The sequence below is a fragment of the Rana temporaria genome, chromosome 8, assembly GCF_905171775.1.
Source record: "Rana temporaria chromosome 8, aRanTem1.1, whole genome shotgun sequence".
Taxonomy (NCBI): domain Eukaryota; kingdom Metazoa; phylum Chordata; class Amphibia; order Anura; family Ranidae; genus Rana; species Rana temporaria.
In genome coordinates, this window is record NC_053496.1 from 153830032 (window position 1) to 153843610 (window position 13579).

General features: G+C 48.7%; 1 protein-coding gene across 3 annotated transcripts in view; it reads left to right on the forward strand.

Moving 5' to 3' along the window:
- Nucleotides 1-13255, forward strand: part of ADAT3 (adenosine deaminase tRNA specific 3) — an 18802-nt gene extending 5547 nt beyond the window's left edge. For all 3 annotated transcript variants that reach the window (XM_040320901.1, XM_040320902.1, XM_040320903.1), the window contains exon 2: nt 11462-13255. In XM_040320901.1, coding sequence (XP_040176835.1) covers nt 11462-12661 — 1200 coding nt within the window. In that variant the 3' untranslated portion in view covers nt 12662-13255. The remainder of the gene's footprint in view (nt 1-11461) is intronic.
- Nucleotides 13256-13579: the final 324 nt, after the last annotated feature.

The following is a 13579-nucleotide window of genomic DNA, read 5'->3' on the forward strand; positions in this document are numbered from 1 at the left end:
TCTCTGACCCCTCCCTGAACTCTCTGACACCCCCTCTCTTATCCCCCCCTCTCTGACCTCTGACACCCCTCTCTTATCCCTCCCTCTCTGACCCCTCCCTGACCTCTCTGACACCCCCTCTCTTATCCCTCTCTATCTGACCCCTCCCTGACCTCGACTTGGACATGGGGGGGTACAGACTTGGACATGGGGGGGTACAGAGATGGACATGGGGGTACAGAGTTGGACATGGGGGATACAGAGTTGGACATGGGGGACAAGGAGCAGCCTGGAAGTGCTGCATTAACATGGAGTCGGCTCCCCCCCCCTCCTCTTGGATCGTCGGAGATCTGCTGTGGGAGAACAGGCAGCATCAGTGTCATGCTCCTCGAGGTGAGTCCACCACCGCCGCTGGCTCAGGTAGTGAAAAACAGGCGGCACTCTCAGCTGAATAAAAAAAAAACTTTCACTCTGCTGTCTGCATTACATTGTGTATACAGGGGGACAGATGTGCGGGGGAACAGATGTGTGGGGGAGGAACTGATTTGTGTGGGGGGGGGGGGGGTTACAGTAGGCAACTGAGGTGGGGGTTACAGTGGTGCGTGGGGGGGGGGGTACAGTGGAGAACAGAGGTGCAGGGAATATAGTGGAGAACAGAGGTGGGGGGGTGATACTGTGGGGAACAGAGGTGGGGGGGTGATACTGTGGGGAACAGAGGGGCGGGGGGTGATACTGTGGGGAACAGAGGGGCGGGGGGTGATACTGTGGGGAACAGAGGGGCGGGGGGTGATACTGTGTGGAACAGAGGTGCGGGGGGGTGATACTGTGTGGAACAGAGGTGCGGGGGGTGATACTGTGTGGAACAGAGGTGCGGGAAGTGATACTGTGTGGAACAGAGGTGCGGGAAGTTATACTGTGTGGAACAGAGGTGCGGGAAGTGATACTGTGTGGAACAGAGGTGCGGGTGGTGATGCGGTAGGGAACAGAGGTGCGGGGGGGGGCGATACTGTGTGGAACAGAGGTGCGGGAAGTGATATTGTGTGGAACAGAGGTGCGGGTGGTGATATTGTGTGGAACAGAGGTGCGGGAAGTGATATTGTGTGGAACAGAGGTGCGGGTGGTGATGCGGTAGGGAACAGAGGTGCGGGGGGTGATGCGGTAGGGAACAGAGGTGTGGGGGGGATACTGTGTGGAACAGAGGTGTGGGGGGGATACTGTGTGGAAAAGAGGTGCGGGAAGTGATACTGTGTGGAACAGAGGTGCGGGTGGTGATGCGGTAGGGAACAGAGGTGCGGGAAGTGATATTGTGTGGAACAGAGGTGTGGGGGGGATACTGTGTGGAGCAGAGGTGCGGGAAGTGATATTGTGTGGAACAGAGGTGCGGGTGGTGATGCGGTAGGGAACAGAGGTGCGGGGGGGGTGATACTGTGGGTGTGTAAAAGATAATGAGTGTATAGCTTTTGCATAACTAGAAATACCAGCATGCATTGGTATGTGATTGCTGGGAGTTGTAGTTTAGGAAATTTCTACTACCAGCAATCACATAGCATGCTTGCTGATATTTGTAGTTATGCAGCCAAGAATCACTGATATATTGACAAAAATTGATAATTTTAGGGGCGGATGGCATGGCAGGGGAGGCAGGGAGGGGTGTGTTTATTGAAATGAATGGGGAGGGGAGATACTAGGATAGGGGAGGAGAGAGGCACTGAGAGACAGGAAATAAACGCAAGGGAGCTTGGGGGATGACGATTTTTACATCATCCTCCATGGCTCCATAACCAGGAAGTGTCAGAAATTCAGGACGAGGTAGCAGAGGAATGGCTGGGCCGATTTAGGAAAGAAAGACATCGACTGAAAGGTAAAGCCTAAGGGAACATTATATTGTAAAAAAGAAATGCATTATAGAACTCCTTTAAGGTTAAAAAAACATGAAGCTTTACAACCCCTTTAAGTTTTAAACTCTTTCTGTAATTCTACAATGTTATGTATACTCCCTTTCCCTCCTTGTATCTGTTCTTGCACTGGTTTACTTAGCCAATTTTCCCTATCCCCCATTTTTTTCCCCCTCCCCTTTTACTGCATTTTGTAATTTTCCTATTATTAATTTTGAAAATGTTGGGATCTTTTGTGTGGTTTTTTTCATTTATTATGTTCTGGTTCAAAATGTGATTATAAGTAGTGTATTTTTTGCTTACTGTATAAAATCCTAAAGATATTTATTTGTCTATGTCTACATTATGAATTCATTTGCCTAGTCCACCACTTACTGTGAGCTACCGGTATGTGGTCATCGGTCCCACATTTCTTTCAGGACTGTGCCATTATTTACCCCCATATGGTCTCTGCTGTGTGGGACCTTTTGGTAGGTGCATTTGTGACCATACGGACAACCAGGGAGCTGAGGGGGTTCCCCAGTCAGTGTGCGTTCTGCACCACTGCACCTGTTCCCCCTTTCCCTCGAGATGGTCACATCTCTTGGTGTCCATCTGATCCCCAGCACACCGATTTCCTTTTCAGTGGTGTTGTTCCTCTCCTCCTCTTGACCAATCGGCCTCCCGGTGGGCTTGTGGGATGGGTGATCTTTCGGCGTTGTGACTGGTTGAGTTCCCCCTCCCTGTCGGCGCCGGTGGCTTGTGCCCCCCTCTACTTACCTGTGTTAAAATAAATCCGCGCAAGTATATTTAAAAACACAGCAAAAGTATTGGACTAGGTATTGTTGATGGTGATCAGTGGACAGCTGCCTCTACTAATTGCTTCCACCTAAGTGGAGCAAGAAAGTGTTGAGAAGAAAAAGAAAGTAGAGTTAGCGCTGGTCCTACGGAGACAAATGCTCCATAAAAGAGGCTCCTAGTGTAAGGTGCAGTGTGCTGATGCCTGGAAACGATGTGACGTTTGTAGCATGTCACGCTACGAACATCACATCGTTTCCAGGCATCAGACTTTTGTCAACATTATATGCCATACTGGTTTTGTCTACATGTGAGTACCCATTTTTCGTTTATTTAAATAAAGTATAAAACGATACTACACTATCTGGGGCTCCTTTCTCTCCTATGTATGGGCTATTACTGGACTAACATCATCAGCGCAGGGGGACGCGTAATGGCCAGAGGGCTACATGGTGGCCTATACTGTGAAGGCACCAGACCCTAAGAAAGGGTGAAAAAGTTGGTGAGTGCGGGGTGTATGAGAACACGGATTGCAGTGATCACGGCATACAACAAGAGCACGAAGCACTTTTAGAATCACTCAGCACTTGGCAATTGGATTTTTTTTTTTTCAGCACATCTCTTAAAGGGTTAACATAGGTACCCCAATGGTACAGGAATTTCACGTTTTGCACATTTTCTTTACCTAGCAGTGTTTACATAGGCACAATAGCACTTTTTTTTATTTTTTTTATTGTTTTTATTAAGGTTTTCAAAACCATACAATACAGAACAAGACAAGACATACAGACACAGCTCATATGCATACATCATGAACCAGCATACATGGCATAAAAAAAAATAAACAATGTGCTATTTGACAAATGTATATGGACAGGGGGGGGGGCAGAAATGCGCCCCTCGCTACTTCCACACTCCCTCGGCGCGACGGCGCACCAGCCCGGCATAGATTAGTAATGAAGCACAGGCCCCAAGTCATCATGTCATTCACCTTAGATACTCAGCCAGCCGTCTCAGAGTCTGCCAGCCAGGCGCGCCATACTTTGTCATACTTCTGCGGGCATCCCCGATTGATGTATGTGTCCTTATACAGGGGAAGGCTGGTGTTCACCAGACGTCTCCACTGCACCAGGGAGGGGGGCGTAGGCTTTTTCCAATGCATGGCAATGTTCTTGCGTGCATAGAAGAGTAGCAGGCTGATGAATGTACGTTTAGCGGAGGACTGCACCACATTCTCAACAATACCCAGGAGACATACCTCCATCGCTAATGGCAGCTGAACTGCCGCAACCTTATTAACCGTTTCCAGTATCTCTTCCCAATACTGCTTTACTGCGGGGCATCGCCAAAAAATGTGGGAGAAGTCGCCCGGGGAGGCGCTACACCTCCAACATTCCGGGGAATGCGCAGGGTTCATCTTGTGAAGTCTGTGTGGGGTGAAATAAGCCCTGTGGACAATCTTAAACTGCACCAGCCTGTCACGAATTGAGACCAGAGTGCGAAAGGGGAGATCCCACACATCATCCCAGTCATCAGTATCTAGCATAGGAATGTCACCCTGCCATCTGGACCGCAGCCCATCCAGAGGAGGAAGAGACACAAAGATCAGGTATGAATACAGGTGCGAAGTGGGTTTCGCATCAGAACTGAAACAAAGCGTTCTCTCCAACTCCGACTGGGCCACGATGCAGGACGACAGTGGGAACTGTGTCATGAATGCATGTGCCACCTGGTGGTATCTAAAGAGATATGTGAGGCCAAGTTAAATTTAGACTCAAGCTCAGCAAAGGGCACTAGCTTATTTTGCGAGACGACGTGCAAAATCAATTTGATACCGTACCTCGACCACGCAACGGGATCCAGAATCTTATAAAAGTGGTCTAAGGTTGGGTTCCCCCAGATAGGGGCATTGGGAGAAACCTTGGTGGGTTTGCATTTTTCGATGGCCAGTCCCGTCCTCCATGCCCGGATAGTGGTAAGCATGGAAGGGGTACGGCGCGCGGGGGCCCCGGAACAGCAAAAACTGAAGGGCCTCCAACGAACCGACCACCGAGGCCTCCAGGGCAGTAGAGGTGTTAGTCCCGTCCGGCCGCAGCCACCAGGCCGCAGTCACCAATTGAGTTGCTAGGAAATACTTGTGGCAATCGGGGAACGCCATTCCCCCCCTGCGTTCGCGGCCTCATCAGAGTCGCCAGTTTGTATCTGGGCGGAGAGGGGCCCCAAATAAAAGAAGTGAAAATCCTGGTTCAGTTTACAGAAGAAGGACTTAGGCACCCACTGTGGGGAATGGCGGAAAAGGTATATCAGCTTGGGGACAATCTTCATCCTAATAAGGTTAACCCTCCCCCACACAGACAGCGGGAGATTACTCCATGCCTTAAGCCTGGACTGGGCTTCCAGAAGGACCGGGGACAAATTTAGCGAAATGAAATCAGAAGCCGAAGCAGAGACCTGTACACCCAGATATTTAAAGGAGCTGACCCAACATAGAGGGCTATTAGGCTGGGAGGTGGATCTGGCCGCCTGGTCAATCGGGAAAAGCAGTGACTTGGACCAATTCACCCTGAGTCCAGTGACCGAGGCAAATGTGTCCAACATGGTCAATGCACCCTGCAGCGAGGGACCCGCGTCATTCAGGAATAGTAACATGCCATCCGCGTACAGGGCTACCCTCTCCTCCAGCAAGCCCACACGAAGACCTCTAATAAGTGGTGAGGAGCGTAAAGCACCGGTTCAATGGCAAGAGCAAATGGGGACAGATAGGCCACCACCCAGGCGCACCGAGGAGGTGGGAGTCTTGTAGATCACCTGAAGCCATTTGATAAACAGTAACGGGAATCCCATCCTACGCAAGGTTTCCCACAGAAAAGGCCACTCGACAGTGTCGAAAGGCCTTTTCAACGTCTAATTAGGCCACAGTTCTCGTCCCTACATTCATGTGTTGAGTGTGTATGTTGGTGAAAAGTCTCCTGAGACTGACGTCCGTCAAGGATGATGTATATAGCTGCGCCAGCAGGGGGGCCAGAAGGCCCGCATGTGCTCTGTAAAAATCTAGCGGAAGTCCATCCGGCCCAGGCACCTTGCCCGGCGGGAAGGATTGGATGGCCCTCTGCACCTCCAGGGCCGTGAATGGTTGCACCAAAGCCTCCCTCTCCCCATCTGATAGCCAGCCCAACGCCAGCGAGTCCATCAAAGCATTTAGAGTCTCAGGTCGAAAGTCTGCGGGCAGTCCAGAAGAATACAAAGTCCTATAGAAGTCACTAAAGGTCTGGGGGATCTCCTGGGGGAGGACACAGTTCCACCCCCCGGAGTTTGAAGGAGCAAAATTGTCGTGAGGGGGTGATCATGTTGGGCCATCATGGCCAACAGGCGGCCGTTCCGGTCTCCCTGTTCAAAGGCACGTTGTTTGCCCTTGTGGATCTCCAGGCGAGTTGCCTCCGCCATATGTAAATGCAGGTCCCGTTGGGCCACCATTATTTGATCAAAGTGATCCGAGGTGGGGTCCAAGTTATACCTGTCCGTGCTGTCAGTAGTCAATTGCTCCAGTTCCCGTGTCTGAGCTGAGTGTCGTTTCTTGACATCAGCTATGGAGGAAATGTATTGCCCTCTAGTGTAAGCCTTAAACGTGTCCCACACAACCTTAGGGGAGGCAGTGCCTGCATTACGTTCCCAAAATTCAGTTAACAGGGGGGGGCATGGTATCAGTTATATCAGGATGAGTGACCCATTGCGCGCCCAGCCGCCGCAGCGCTGCACAGTGCCAGAGAGCGGATCACCACCACCAAGGGACTGTGGTCCGATAGACCACTCGGAAGATAGTCCGCCCCCAACACATCCGCTAACAGTGCGGGGTTGGAGAAGGCCAGATCTATCCGAGACGCGGTCTTGTAGGAAGACGAGAAGCACGAATAGGCTCTCACCCCAGGATGCTTCCACCGCCAGACCTCCTCCAGACCCACCGCCTGGGCCCATGCAGGTAAGTCCATACATCTATGTTTAGGCAGCGCCGGTCTATCCAGGTCATGTGACAAAATGGCATTGAAATCATCCATTACCATAACCTTCCCGGGGCAGAAGGGCGTAATTTTATCCACAACCTCATATAGCAAGTCTGGTGAAAAAGGAGGGGGAATGTACAGGTTGACAATAATGTACCTTTGTGCCCACAGCGTGAAGACCAGTATCACATATTTACCTTGGGGGTCCAAACGGACCTCCTCAATCACACAAGGAAAATTTTTGTGAATAAGGATCGACACACCCCTGGCATACGTAGAGTAGGTAGCATGTAACGCCCTCTGCACCCAAGGCTTCTTAAGAGTCAGGATCTTGCTGCCCATGAGATGGGTTTCTTGGAGTAAAATAAGCTGGGGTGAGCGAGTCTTTAGATATTGGAAGAGGGTGGCACGTTTAAATTTAGAATTGAGGCCTCTGACATTCCAGGAGAGAATGGTAAATGAGTCTGGTGAGCGGTCAGCCATCTGGTAGAGGGGGCAGGAAGTAGGGGGAGTGGCCAGGTAGATACACCCCGGCGCACCTCAGGAGCAGCAAGATCCCAAGTACACAGTATTGCACATTATGAACATTTGAGCATGACAAATTCAAAAACAAGTGGAAGGCATAGAGCTGAGCAGACACAATCAACATTGAGCAAAACCAAATTCCCAGGCACAAAGTACCTATCCTACTATGTCCCAGCCCCCTGACAACGGTCAGGAGGGCGGGAATAGTTTTACCCCAAAAACAGTCAAAAAACAGTGTAAATGAGCCCCTAAAAACTGGGGGCCCTACACGGTAGGCGCCAGGTCGCCCACATTGGTACCCGGACGACGGGTGCATCAGAGACCAATGGTCAATGTCCGGGCTCCGGATAGCAAAGGGGGACACTAGGGGGAAAAAAAACAAAAGCAAAATGAGGGGGACCAAAAAACACGGGAGAAAGGGGGGGGGGGCAGCAGTCCTGGAGTGCCACCACAGTCGTGGGTCGGGGTGATGTGCATCCTAGTTCGTGGACAGAGCAGCCACATCTCCTAATAGCCGAAGAAGGACCGATTCCCGGTCAAGACAGTGCATAATGGTCGGTGCCCAAAGTTAATTGAGATGGGAAAAAACAAAAGAAAATGATGAGGGCTGGGGGCCGAAAAGAAGACACAATGGTATGTTGGGGTCAGGGGGAAAGTACCGGATCATGAGCCAGTCAGCAGGCAACATCAGAGGGAACATGGCAGTCCTGCACACCCATCAGCAGAGGGAGGGGGGCAGGGCAGCAGTGGCCGTAGCTAGTGCCTAACAGTGATGGGGCAAAAAAGGATGTTCTGCTCAGGCAAAAAGAAATGGGACAGTCACAGGGGGAGAGCAGGCCAGGGCGCCGTGCCAATGAGTCAGACGAGGGTAGGTGGGCAACCCACATGAAGTAAACAGGGCAAAAAATGGATACTTGCCACAGGACGAGGGCCCTCATCGACTCTCCAGCCACGCCATGGCCGCCTCCGGATCCATGAAGAAGCGGGTGCGGTCTCCATCGATCACCCGTAGCTTGCTAGGATAGAGTAGGCTGAATTTGAGGCCCTGATCCCGCAGACATCTCCTCACCTCCGTGAAGGAGCGGCGTCGGTGTTGCACCTCTGGGGAGTAATCAGGAAACGGCATGATCCTTGCCCCATTGTAAAGCAGATCCCGTTTTTCTCTGGCAGCCGCAAGAATCTGATCCCTATCCCTGTAGTTGAGCAGCCGAAGTAGGAAAGGCCGAGGAGGAGCTCCCGGGATCGGAGGCTTGGGGGGGACCCTGTGGGCCCTCTCAACCACAAACGTGGGCGGCATGGAGGGAGATCAGGAAGGCTTCTGTGAATTCTGCAGGCCTAGGGCCCTCCGCCTTTTCAGGGAGGCCCAGGACCCTGATGTTATTTCTCCAGAGGCGATTTTCTGTGTCAATGGATTTCTTCTGCAGTGCTTTGACCTGGATTTGTAGTGCGTGGAGATCCCTGGAATCAGCCCTTGTAGAGTCCTCTAGCTGTGATATGCGGCCCTCCTGCCTCCACGAACCGGGCCCTAAATTTGTCCATGTCATGGCGGATCAGGCTGACATCCGCCACTAAGTGGTCAATCTTGACCATCACCGAGTCCCGACCCTCCTTGATGGCCGCCAGGAGCTCGGCTTGCGATGCGGCGTGGGATGCCGGTGGATTAGGGGAGGCTGGAGAGCTGACCGACATCTCCTGTGCTGGGAGCCTCGTGGGCAAGATGGCCGCCGCGACTCGGTCACCGATCCCCGCGGAGGAGCGGAGCTTACCCGGAGACAACGGAGGAGGCCTCGGGGTGCCGGGTGCCTTCTTTCGCCCCAGGATGTCAGGCAGGCGGGTGCTGGAAGGAGGAATCGGCGCTGGAAGTCAAGCCAGGATACCGGTAGGAGCGGAGCTCAGTCAACACACGTCTGCTCTTGTTCACATTCCGGCCATGCCCCCCAATAGCACTTTAATTTGCACAGCACTGTGATATATATTTTATGTAATTGTTTTATTTATTTTCATAGCTGCATTTGTGATATATACTGTGGAATCATTCTAGTAGTTTACATAGGCACTTGACACTTTGGATCGTTTAGCACTTTGTGTATATTTTGCACACTGCACCTTACACTAGGAGCCTCTTTTATGGAGCATTTGTCTCCGTAGGACCAGCACCAACTCTACTTTCTTTTTCTTCTCCCCTCTACTTACCGCTTGGCCCTCTGGTCAATGTAGTTTGGAGTGTGATCTAGATCCCTTGCGCATGCGCGTTGGTGCCATCACATCCGCATTCGGTTGGTGACGTCAGACGCTGACCGAATGGAGGATACATATAAGCTGGTTCTCGGGCAACACCACTGCCAGAGATTGAGGGCGACCTGTGAACCACATCTGCTTGTTTGTTAGGTAATAACAAACTAATGTCTAAAAATCTTGTCTAACCACTTAAGCCCCGGACCATTTTGCTGGCCAAAGACCAGGCCACTTTTTGCGATTTGGCACTGTGTCACTTTATCTGATAATTGCGCAGTCGTGCGACGTGGCACCCAAACAAAATTGACATCCTTTTTTCCCCACAAATAGAGCTTTATTTTGGTTGTATGTGATCACCTTTTGCGGTTTTTATTTTTTGCGCTATAAACAAAAATAGAGCGACAATTTTGAAAAAAATGAAATATTTTTACTTTTTGCTATAATAAATAGTCCGATTCATATTCTTCTACATATTTTTGGTTAAAAAAAATCGCAATAAGCGTTTGGTTTGCGCAAAAATTATAGCGTCTTTTTATTAATATTTTTTTTTTTTACTAGTTATGGCTGCGATCAACGATTTTTTTTTTTTTTTTTTTTATCGTGACTGCGACATTATGGTGGACATATCGGACGCTTTTGACACCATTTTTTACAGCGAATAATGCACTGATTACTGTAAAAATGACACTGGCAGTGACGGGGTTAACCTGTAAGGGGCGCTAAAGGGTTAAGTATGACCTAGGGAGTGCTTCTAACTGTTAGGGGCGTGGCTTGTTGTGACACGTCACTGATCGCTGTTCCCAAAGACAGGGAACAGACGACCAGTGACATGTCAGGGGAAGGATGGGGAGATGTGTTTACACTGACATCACCTGTTCTTCAGCTCTGTGACCCAATCGCGGGACATCGGTGGACATCAAGTTCCGCGGGTTCCGCGGGCACAGTCACACGGGCTCCCAAATTAAAGGGGATGTATATATACGCCCATTTGCGCAGCCGTGCCATTCTGTCGACATATATGTTTGTGCGGCGGTCGATTACGAACTACCCGCCCACAATGTGCTGTGGACTGCTGGCCCGTGCATGTTTAGAGGTGTACTGGTACATTGCTGCCTGCTTCTGGGTTTAGGACACTCACATGTGCACCCCCCCTCTGCTGACACCTGCTGTGATTGTACACAAAGGGAGTCTGTCAGCAAGACCTGGCCAATGATTCATGGCTGGGACCTGCTGATTTGGCTGTGTCCAATCACAGCCCAGAGCTCGGTTTGACAATCAACACCGAGCTCTGTGCAGAGGTAACATCTCTCTTTTTCTTATCCCTGCAACGCAGGGATATGAAACAAAAAAGTCTGTAGTAAAAGCAGCACACAATGCACACATTTAACTCCTTGATCAGCCCTAGATGTTAACCCCTTCCCAGCCAGTGTCATTAGTACAGTGGCAGTGTATAGTATTATCACTGATCACTGTATTAGTTTCACTGGTGATGTCAGTGTCAATTAGTCAGTCCCCCCCCAACGCACTATCGCAGTCACATTATAAGTCGCAGATCACCTCCATTAGTAGTATAAAAAAAATATGTATATATTTATATATCGCATAGTTTGTAGGCGCTTTAACTTCCATGCAAACCAATCAATATATACACCTTTTGGTATTTTACCAAAGACATGTAGCAGAATAAATTTTGGCCAAAAAATATTAAGGTTTTTTCTTTTTTATTGGATATGTTTTATAGCAGAAATTAAAAAATATAGTTTTTTTTCCTGAATTTTCAGTCTTTTTTTATTTCCTTGTTTATATCACAAAAAAAATAAAAAAATACAGTGGTGATCAAATACCACCCAAACAAAGCTCCATTTGTGTGGAAAAAAATATATACATTTTATTTGGGTACAGTGTTGCATGACCGCGCAAATTACCAGTTAAAGTAGTGTAGTGCCGAATAGCCAAAAAAATGGCCTGGTCATGAAAACCTTGTGGTTATTGAGGCATTAAAAAAAGGCATATGCTAGGTGCCAGTTACTAACTAATTTTCTTCTATTACAGATTCTTGCTACCTCCATGGCCCCATCTGCAGATGAAAATGCCCTTTTTTCTCCATGGTCACTTACTCCAGTCCTTTCACCAGAAGAAGAGCAAGAACTTCAGGAGTATAAGTCAGGGAACATCAGTCTGCCACTGTGCCCATATTTTGCTGCTCAAATTATAGACAAAAGGCAAATTTCTCGGTTATCCCAGGTTCTTTCTTTGAAATACGCTTTTTCAGATGGTATGAAGCACTTAAAGAGGGTTCGAGCTCATCGGCCTCATCTTGACATTCTGCTTCGTCCTGTCACAGCTGAAGAGAAAATTAACCTTTCAAAAGATAGAGCTACCAACTATGCTGTAAACAGTGCAGTTTTTAGCTCAGAAAATATTGTGACGGTTGGTGACACAACTCGGGTTCCTTTACTCACACAAATTTTCAAAGAAGACCCCATTGACTTAACTGGTTTGGGAGAACCATTTGTGGTTTCAGTCCCATTGCGTGCAGCAAGGAATTGTAAAGAGCAGCAGGTGTGGGCAGGAATTTGGCCTAGCACCTACCATGCGAAGCCTAAGACAGTGAACCTAGAGGAAGCCAGTCGTGGAGGAGGAGTGTCTGATGAGGAGAAATTAAGAATTGGTAGTTACATGTGCAGGGCTGTGGAAGCCGCACAGAGGAACCAGGATAGAGGAGGGAAAGGTATGGGCGCTGTTGTGGTAGACCGAGAAAGTGGAAACGTTTTGGCAGTGGGGACTGATCAAACTGGAGAAAAGGGAGGGCCACTGCTTCATGCTTGTATGGTAGCAATAGACATGGTGGCACGCCAACAAGGAGGAGGTGCATATGCATGCCTTGTTGGACTGGAAACTGAACAACAACCCAAAAAGCACAGTCTAACCAAAAAGGATGGAGAACAAAAAAAGGTTGAGAAGGAGAGCCATAAACGTACAAAAGAGAACAGTGGACAGTGTACTGGAGAGCTGCCATACCTATGTACTGGGTATGAAGTATACGTAACACACGAACCTTGTATCATGTGTTCCATGGCACTTCTCCATTCCCGTGTGTCCTGCGTGTACTATGGATGTTGCTCCCCTGGAGGTGCACTAGGAACTTTCTATAGACTTCACTGCCACCCAGGCCTTAACCACAAGTTCCTCGTATTCCGAGGAGTGATGGAAAAGGAGTGCCAAGCCCTGGTTTCTGGGGCAGAAGTGTGATCCTTATCTTCTCACCAAAAGGACCTTTTCAAGGGTTTGTCCACTTGGTAGTTCATTTATGAGTAGATGTATGTGGATTGAACATCCAACGATATTCTTATCTCTTGTGAAATGTTCCAATAAGATCTCCTGAACAGTTCTGGGTTGTACCTTCCCACAGTGTGAAATCTAACACCATTATTTTCTTGAATGCAATATCATAAAGACTACAGTAGCAGAAGGGTTCTCTGATACAGAAATTTATGATGACCAAATCCCAGTGATATACAGGAAGCCCATGGGTTATTGACCTAATCACCATCACTATAAACAGCTTTGGGTGGACTAGGGCAATTGTCTCAGAGCTGTTTGGTGGGAAATTGATAGAGGTGAAGGTAGTGTGTATATGACACCTACTGTCATAAACAATTCTGAAATGGGCCAGAGCATTTCCATAGACTGATAGACTTATATGTACATTATCTTGCAAACTTTACTCATCTTCTGAAGTCCATCAGCTTCAAGTGAACTTGTCCTGACCTGTTTACAACTTTTAGTACTTGTTCTTTTAAAAATGTTTTATTTTTGTTATTAAACCCCAAATCTTTTACATTGTCTTTGGAGTTTTATTACTGAACACTGAGGAAACAAGTTTGGGAACAAGGGAAAACTATGTTGGCAGTTAAAGTGATTGTAAAGCCAAATAGATTTTTCTTTTAAAATAACAAACATGTTATAATTACCTGCCCTGTGCAATGGTTTTGCACAGAGCAGCCCCAATCCCCATCTTCTCAGGTGCTTTGCTGGCGCTCCTGGTTCCTCCTCTTCCTAATGTGGCACCATAGGAAACCACTAGGTGGCTTGGGCCCCACTCCTTCATCACTGGTATAAATACTGTATGTAAACAGACAAACTCCCCTACTGGAATGCTAACCCAGG